General features: G+C 36.9%; 1 protein-coding gene across 1 annotated transcript; it reads left to right on the top strand.

Moving 5' to 3' along the window:
- Window positions 1-1,252: 1,252 nt before the first annotated feature.
- Window positions 1,253-8,467, top strand: LOC120779830. The gene is made up of 3 exons (XM_040112198.1): window positions 1,253-1,286; window positions 1,678-2,029; window positions 8,392-8,467. The coding sequence occupies exons 1-3, from the start codon at window positions 1,253-1,255 to the stop codon at window positions 8,465-8,467; spliced, it is 462 nt and encodes a 153-aa protein (XP_039968132.1).
- Window positions 8,468-9,371: the final 904 nt, after the last annotated feature.

Here is a 9,371-nt window from a genome sequence, read left to right as displayed (position 1 = left end):
TCAAAGATGGTGCACATTAAAGTCACCTAGGGATCGGCTTTAGTATACCATCCCACGATTTCGGGAATAAAATGGGTATGGTCGGATAGAGGAGATTCTCCAGATCACGAATATGTATGGTTATATTAGCAGGAAGCTTATAGTTTTCGAGTTATTCGCGTTTTAAGTTGAAAATTTGCAATATTTTAATTACCTATTTTCGATAAATAAAATTAATTTTGCACTTATATTTTTCACTTTTATATACACTAACACATCACTTATTCATTTGCACACATTTATTTTATATAATATAGTGCAAAAATAGCTTTTAATACACATTTAAATTATTGTTGAATTTGATTATTTAAGAATAACAAATGAATTACAAACTGTCATATAATCAGTGTTACCTTATCGACATCATTTGTAAAAATAAATGTGTCAAATAATCAGTGTTACTTTAGTAAAATATTTTACAAACTAAAATAAAAAAAAATATAAAGAAATATTATACCCTAAATACAGGAAACATAATCGTTGATAAACATTAAAAAAAAATATAAAAAAATTAAGTGGCTGCCAATGTAAAAATGAGTTCTACGGGAGAAAAAAAATGTATATACCCGGTGTTGGACCGACCAGGGTTATTTTTTTTGAAGCGCGGCCGAAGGCTGCCCACGCCAAAAGGAGTTCTACGAGAAAAAAATTTGGTACACGCCGGTGTTGGACCGACCAGGGTTATTTTTTTGAAGCGCGGTCGAAGGCCGCCCTCGCAAAAAGGAGTTCTACACAAAAAAGTAGCAATGTCATAGAGGGCATAACAACCACTCTAACATCAATGCAATCTAACGGATATAAGTACTGCTACTTTTAAAGCAAAGTACCGTTGCTTTTATTTGCCATTTTTATAATTATTTCGTGTTTGGGAGATTAAGCTGTGTGGACATATAATTATATTAATTTTTATGAAAATTACGGAAATATTTTTGAAAAAAAATGGAAAATAATTCATCAGGTATTATAAATTAAATATTGAAAAGAATATTTAAATCATGTTTCTAATACTTTGTTATAATTATATGTAGATCTGAAAGAAGAAGCGACTATAAATGTTCGCAAATCAAACAAATTGAGCGTGTCAGAGGTGAAGAGAATGTGGAATATTTCAAAAATATTCAACACATTTCAAATAAAGGAGAGCTGCATATTATTTTGCGAAGAGGAGGGTCTCATTGCCAGAGGAAGGACTTGCAGGGTGCATAAACTGCCGATGGTGCTCTCCATGACGGGAAATAGCTCCGTCGGTACGTTTAGGTGCCGAAAAGGACCTTGCCGAATGCGTTCCGGAATATCTCGATCCACGGCCACCTGGCTGGAAAATGTTAGAATACCATTGCCACAAGTTTTTTACCTAATGTTTTGCTACGCATCGCACTGGTCGCATGACGTAGTAAGGAAAAACAGTATTGTCAGGGAATCTATTTTATCTAGCGCTACCAAATGTGACTGGTATAATTACTGTCGCGAAGCGATAGTTTTATATCAAGTGGAAAATCAGGAGGCGGTAGGTAAAATAGCTGGCCCTGGCAAAAGGTCCAAATTGATGAAAGCAAATTCGGGAAGACGAAATTTAATAAAGGTAAGGTTAAAAATATACAATATTAGGTACTTACTTGTATGTTTTTCTCATTTTAGGCAGGAGTGTGGAAGGTCACTGGGTTTTGGGGATGATTGAGGATGGCAGCGACGACCTGCGGCTGGAGGTATGCCCAGATAATGTTAGGTCTGCGGAGGTGCTCATACCCCTGATTAAGAAGCATGTTGCGCCAGGAACTACAATAAGCACAGATTGCTGGAAGGCGTACGATGGTTTGGCGAATCACGGGTATGAGCAACGAAAAGTGAATCACAGCGATCCGGACAATCCATTTGTGGCTGTAGATGGAACGCATACGCAGCGTATAGTGTCCCAGTGGCGTGTGATTAAAAGTTTTTTTGCGAGGGACAACCACAACAGTCCCGAAAACTCCGCCGACCTAATTTTTGAGTATGTTTGGCGGAAAAATGTGGCCAACAGACACGAAGATCCTTTCGTCAAATTATTAGAGGCAATAAAATTTATATACAAGCCTTAATACACGTTTGTTTTATTAAATTTAAATAATTTCTTTATATTTTATGTTTTCCTTTCTCTTATTTGGGGTATAATTTGTTTCCTTAATTTCTTTTAGTTATTTTACACGCAAAAAGGAGTTCTACGCGAAAAAAATTTGATACACCCCGGTGTTGGATCGACCAGGGTTATTTTTTTGAAGCGCGGCCGAAGGCCGCCCACGCAAAAAGGAGTTCAACGCGAAAAAATTCTGATATACCCTGGTGTTGGACCAACCAGGGATATTGTTTTTTATAGGTTGCTGATTTTCGTATTTGGGATATAATCTGTTCCCTTTATTTCATTTAGTTATTTTACAAATGATGTTGATAAGGTAACACTGATTATATGACAGTTGGTAATTCATTTGTTATTCTTAAATAATCAAATTCAACAATAATTTAAATGTGTATTAAAAGCTATTTTTGCACTATATTATATAAAATGAACTAGCGGAGCCCGGTGTGCGTTGCTACACCCATGCAACACTATAATGGAAACTTCTAGCATTTCTATTTTAATGTGAAATTTCAAAATATTTGTTTTATTTCAAAAAAAAAAATTTCTTAAGTCATTTCATTCGATTTTTGTTGTGTTGGTGAAGTATATTTTTTTTTGTTGTGAAAGTTCGAAAAATCTGTTTTATTTAATATTTTTCTTTCTTAAGCCAATATATTAGGATAAACAATATTTTTGGTTTTTCCATCTGTAGTAAAGATGAATAAGCAATGTGGCATTCCCACTCTTGAGCATGCCACGTAGAACTGGCCATGCGAAAAACACGGCTCTATCAAATTCAAACCGCACACTTTAAGCGTTTGCCCTTAGGATCTTTATCCTTTGTTATTATTTTATTTTTCCTAGAAATACATTTGCAAACAAAAGGATCTTTATCTTTATTTTATTTTTCCCAGAAATACATTTGTAAACAAAAGGATCATTATCCTCTTTTTTGCTTTAGCTTTAGAACCGAATATGATTGATCATTTAAAATTTATTATTTTAATTGGTATATTAAATTTATGCCACAATTATTAGCCCAAATATATGAATTCTTATTTTTCTCAAAAATACATTTGTAAAAAAAAGGATCTTTATCCTTTGTTATTATTTTATTTTTCCCAGAAATACATTTGTAAACAAAAGGATCTTTATCCTTTTTTATTTTCCACATAAAAGATTTAAAGAGTTCAACAGCTCAAAAGCTCAAAACGTGCGCTACATCAGCTACCTACCCGACGGCATTTCGCAAATGATAAAATAAATTTTTCAAGAGCTCAAAGCATGGGCTACATCAGCTCGAACCTACCTACCCTACGCCTTTGCGCAAATGATTATATCATGATAGCAAATGCCCACATACAGATTTGGCAATGGCAATAGTTATAGATTTGACAGTTCGTATTCTATATATTCTATCCTGTCGAGATGCCTCGTTATGCATCATTCTTGCTAGCTAGCTGAGCGGCGACTTTTTTCTAATACTTACATTTTGCAGTGCTGCTGGTCGGGCAAAAGCAGTTTGCGCAACATGGTGCATTTCAGAACAGACCATATATCTTTGAAACCACTTGTCCAATGCAATGCAAACTTCACAGAAACCATCTACTCATAGGCCCGAAGGTACCCTAAAAATTTGGAGGTGATTCGTTCAGTGGTTCTTGAGCTATAGCGTACCATTAAATTGCCACTTATTTTTATATATATAGATGTGTGCAAATGAATAAGTGATGTGTTAGTGTATATAAAAGTGAAAAATATAAGTGCAAAATTAATTTTATATATCGAAAATATGTAATTAAAATATTGCAAGTTTTCAACTTAAAACGCGAATAACTCGAAAACTATAAGCTTCCTGCTACTATAACCATATATATTCGTGATCTGGAGAATCTCCTCTATCCGACCATACCCATTTTATTCCCGAAATCCTGGTATGGTATACTAAATTCTTCCCGTCACCTAGTACCAGACGGTTTTCACCACGAAGTAGCGCGCCTATATTCCGTAGGGCAACATGTAACTGGGGGGATGTATATATTAAATATTTCGAGGTCGGTCATACGGAACAGACTGCGAGGAATCAAGAGTTCCTGATTGGTTCTCGCTCGAGGAATGGAGCGGGATAAAGGTTGGTGAGGAGACAAGTCAGAGTGGGAGCTATGTTGCCTGTTTGAGCTCCTGGGGACCATGAATGTCCTCTGTTGGCACTCGAGGTGAGTGGCGAGTGACTATGTGCAGCTTGCACAGCGGTAGATACTAGTATCGCAGTATTGCGTTGGCAACATGGGGCCACGTAACTCGTAGTCTACTCCCTCTGGGTCTTAAGGCCTGAGCAGGTTAGTACTCGTTTATGTTTTAACGAGTTCTTAGATGTAATGGTTGGGTCTTAACCAAATTAATTTAATTTCAAACAAGTTTGATAAGTTCTTAGATCTGGTTTACGTTGATAATGCTCAAATATTCTCTGTCGTCCGATGTGGTCCTTTGGTACTACCAGAGGACTCATATCATCCTGCTTTCGAAATTAATATCCAAATCATAGCCAACTTAGTTCATAATAATACACAAGATCTTTGTTCTCGGTTCAACTTTGCGAAACCTAATTTCAAGAGGATTAATTATAAACTATCCAAAGTAACTTGGCCAGAATAAGTGGCAATATTGAATTTAGTGCTTCCCATTTTAATGAAACCATTTTAAATTTATTTAAAATATAAGTTCTGAAATGTGTTGTTACTCAAAGAATGATTTCTAATTTATGGTTTTTGAGAGAGTTATATAAATTAAAATAGAAAATCTCGTGCTTTTAAACTTAAAAACAAAGCTGGTTTAGATGTTGACTATTAAAAATATTCTAAATTGCGTCGACAATTTGCTGAACTAAACAAAATATGTTATGATAATTATATAAACAAAGTAAAAAATAATGTTATACGTAATCCAAAATTGTTCTATGGTTTCGTCAACTCCAAACGCAAGATTTATAATTTTCCGTCCGCGACGAAGTATAAGTCTACTATGTCCAGTGACAATCACACAATTTCTAATATGTTTGCTGAACTCTTTAGGTCCAATTACTCCCCAAAATTCCAAAAAATTTTCCGCATCAGCACAAGTTATGTCCGATTTCTGTAATTAATGCAGCCACCATTTCCGAAGCAGACGTCTGATATCAGTTAACATGATTGCTTCTGAATCAGTTAAATATGTTAGAACAATCATTTAATTATGGCCCAGATGAGGGAATCATATCTTTGCTTCCTTAAAAAATGTACCAAATATATATACCAACCCAAAACGATGTGCTTTTCACTTAGATCTGTAGACCCTACTTCATACGTAATACAAAACTTTAGGTTGCAGCAAGTATGCAGTTTCGTTGATCTGGGAGTAACTGTGGACACATTTTGAGTTAAAGCGGAATGGTTCGCCGTATATGTCACGATTTCAATTCGCATTCCAGTACATTTGATCTAACAGACTCACTCTTTACCATTAAAAAAATCATTTTATATACTCTTAATAAGTAACATTTAAAAATAATAAACCTACTTTAATCTAATTCTTAATTTTGGCTGTTGAAATTTTTGTTTCTGCAGCTGAGCAGCTTAAGATCCTAATGCTTAAAACTTTGCCTTTTAAGACTCGGCTAATTCCGCTCGTTTGCGGATTACACCCCTCTCGTCGGTTGGGCGGGAAGAGGGGTATTATTATAAATAAAGAAAGAGGAGTTATAGAGAGGCGAAAAAGATAAATTTCAGCGAATTGCTCATATTTGCTTATTATCATATAGCAGCGCTCCATTTCCTCATAATTGTTAGCACAATAATGATGCTCACTATGAGTATGAAAAGTGGTTTTTAAAATAAAGATTTCTTACTTATAAAACCTGCAAAAAGTGTAAATTGTGAATTTGTTTACAGTTTAATTAAATGAATTTGAAGTGAAACATGTGCATAAAGTGTCTTAAATGTGGTGAAATAGCTTGATGAAATGTTCGAGTTTTGGGGAAATTTTGAACTTTAAAGTCGAATATCTCTTAAACTAAGCGTTTGCGGTACCTATAACCCTCCGTTGTCATCGGCGCTGGTGAGAAAAGACCTCTGAATGTTCCTAGGAGGTGGCTTCGCTTCAAACAGACGACGGCAGGGATGGTTTCACTATGTTCATTAATCGGAAGCATGCGGACCTCGTTGTGTAAGTCTTCGACCGGACACATCAAGAGGCATCCTGTTACAGTCGGCAATGTCTGCATCCAGGCGACCATATCGGTGAGACGTTGATTAAAATCGGCCGGCAGTTTGCTTGTATGTTCTCAAGTATCGTCGTGTGGTTGACTTTGACAAAGGCTTTCGATAAGGTAACTGTCGCGTTCTTTCCTAGGGTGGCTTTTGGTTTAGCCCATCAACTATCTGGATCTGGTTTATGACGCTAAATGCTGTGGTGGTGCTGGGCACTTTGCGTTAGTAATGCTGGTGGTTTGAATAGACTAAGGTGCTGAATGAATGTGCAATGACCTATACTGTTTTCATTTCTGGGGAAAGGAGAGTTATCGGGCGATAAGACTCTCCTTTGTTGGCGGGTTTACCTGGTTTCAGTAGTTTACTCACGTTGGTGTAGAGGTTATAAGACTACAGGTGCTCAATCCATTTAATCTGCATGTGTTGATTTAACAGTTGCCGAATCTCCAAATTGAGATCCCTAATTCGGATATGACAGGGATCGGCATGGCGAGTATTAACAGCAGCGACCACTTTACGGAATTGACGTTCGCCAGTGATTACCTCCGTAAGAATTGGTAGCACGATGAAGGTTCTCTCGGTAAATTCATTGAAGCCGACCCACTTAGCTTTATTAAAGTTAACAAGCGCGCAGCCGCTCGATGCAATATTTATTAGACCACCATTAGTAATGCTATTAAAAGAGTACATAATTCTGGTGGGAGACTCGTCGTTCATTGTGCAGAATATCTAATTGTCTATCTGTTCCATCAGCTCATCTGATAGGCAGGAATGACAAAGATTGTGATGCACGTTAAAGTCGCCTAGACTAAACGGTATTCACCACGAAGGAGCGCACCTATATTAAATATTTCATGCTTGACTTCGCTTGACCTGATAGCTATTCCCTGACATTCAAGGGTAGTTCCCATGCTGAGACCCTATTGTATTATCACCACCATTATCTCGCTGGCGATCCTTACGTAAAATGTTGAAACCTGCACGACTTATAAAATCTGAATGGCTCTTTAACTTGATTTCATGGACCGCAGCTATCGATACGGGTTCGTGAATTCAACTATCTGCTCGATTTTACTCCGGAGTTCGTTGCAGTTAAATTGTAAAGCTAGCAACTGGGAGTGGCGTGTAGGTAGTGGTTATTGAACCTGTAGAACCTGCAGGGACGGTTATCGCACTGTGATGTTATTTGGCGATGCTACTGTAGGGTGTTGCGGGGACGGACTCCTGCAGCAAGGGGCAACGTACGACTTTTTGCAGGCCGGAATAAGTCGGGAAAGGCAGATAGGTGTTGTATTGGTCACTTGGGTGAAGGTGCGTCGCAGTGCGCGAACTGGGTGCAGATTGCAGGGAGGGTAGTGTCGAAGTAGTGCGTTGGCAACATGAGGCACGAAACGTCACTACTTGAGTATTTCAAAGCCTGAGCAGGTCTAAATAACTGCCTGGAACTGTAACATTTTGCAGTCAAAAAACCGCCTTGTTTAATAGCAACAATTAGTTGCAATGGTTGCGTCCGTTACGCTTTGTCAAACGTGCCACGAGAGTGGCATGAAAGTATTCTACCTTCCACTCATTCTCTGCCAAATCGGGTCAGCTGTTCTTAATTATAGTATATAGTATGTATTATATATTAGCTAGCTTCACTCGTGGTTTCGCTCGCTTTGAACCCCTTAAATAAATATTAACGATCATTAACAAAAACTTCTTCGTGGTGGTGGAGGTAACCAGAATAGTTCCAATTTTGACTAAATTATAGAATTATAACGGAGACGCTTCGATGCAGTTTTTTGTTAAAATTTAAAATTTTTTGAAAAACAGATTATTAGCAAAAATATTTTTTCTAATTTTTAAAGTTATTTTATTTTATTTGGCGTCTAAGCGTAACCAACAAACAAACGTATGGATTAGTTTTTGCGAATGGCAGGCACCTTGTCGTGCTGCAGAGGTCCCAAGGCATTTTCAGCACCTCCAAACCGCTGTGATTCTGCTTGGTACTTTTCATACGGGTTGTCACAGGCCACGTGCGCGCAGCAATCAAGAACTACCACCTCTTAATCCAGGGTGTTATGCGACTCCCGTGCCCATTGGTTGATTTGCACCCAGGATCATTGTTATAACTGCATTAATTCATAAATGTACTACACATACAAGTATGTAAATAATAAATTGAACCGAATGAAAACACAGTTCACTAAATGTTTAATGTAATATGAAACTTACCTTATAAAAATGTAATTATTGCTTTTAAGAGAAAACACATAAATTACAGTATATACAAAATAAACATACAAGGTGTGTTCCAAAGTAAACAGGACTTTTTGAGTTTAGCGCCCCTGGTGACGTCATCTATATTTCGACTGACGCGTTAGAATCTTATATCTCTATCGATTGTGCAGGGAGAATTTCATGACATATCATCGATTGGAAGTGAAGTTATTGCATTTTAAGTGTCCGTATGATTGTGTTATCGGTGCGAAAATGAGCTTCGAACAAAGAGCCAACATTAAATTTGGTTTTAAAATTGGTAGAACTTTTACCTAAACGTTTCAATTGATGAAACAAGTTTATGGCGATGATTGCATATCCCGTAGCAGAGTGCACGAGTGGTTTCAACGTTTTCAAAGTTGTCGTGAGGACATAAATGACGATCAAAATCCGTGATCTCCGGAAATTTCATCAAAAATCAGCCGAAATCATGATTGAAATTCATAGAAATGAAATTGAATTGTACATAGTATATACAGAAAATATGTATACACCAAATACGGCTTAACATACGCATCATGCCATAACATCGTAAAAAAAGTAAGCCACATGAAAAGGAGCATAACTTAGCTACATAAATATAAATGTAAGTCGGAAAAGCAAAAAACTGTCCGCATTTATAAAAATATATACTTTACCCATATAATTTAAGCGATGAAATATCCGTTGCGTACATCGGAAGGAAAAAAATAAAAATATCGTCCTTGTGGTTAAGACAACAAGAGCGGTGA

Source organism: Bactrocera tryoni, unplaced genomic scaffold (genome assembly GCF_016617805.1).
Source record: "Bactrocera tryoni isolate S06 unplaced genomic scaffold, CSIRO_BtryS06_freeze2 scaffold_11, whole genome shotgun sequence".
In the NCBI taxonomy this organism is placed as follows: Eukaryota; Metazoa; Arthropoda; class Insecta; order Diptera; family Tephritidae; genus Bactrocera; species Bactrocera tryoni.
The sequence above is the reverse complement of the archived record's forward strand: the minus strand, read 5'-3'. Positions and strand labels throughout refer to the sequence as shown.

Bases quoted from the DNA above. Each gene is read 5' to 3' on its own strand.
- LOC120779830 (XM_040112198.1), top strand. From the start codon at position 1,253: ATGGTGCTCTCCATGACGGGAAATAGCTCCGTCG. The intron at 1,287-1,677 runs GTACGTTTAGGT...TTCTCATTTTAG, and splicing joins GACGGGAAATAGCTCCGTCG to GCAGGAGTGTGGAAGGTCAC. The intron at 2,030-8,391 runs GTATGTTTGGCG...GGGTTGTCACAG, and splicing joins TCCGCCGACCTAATTTTTGA to GCCACGTGCGCGCAGCAATC.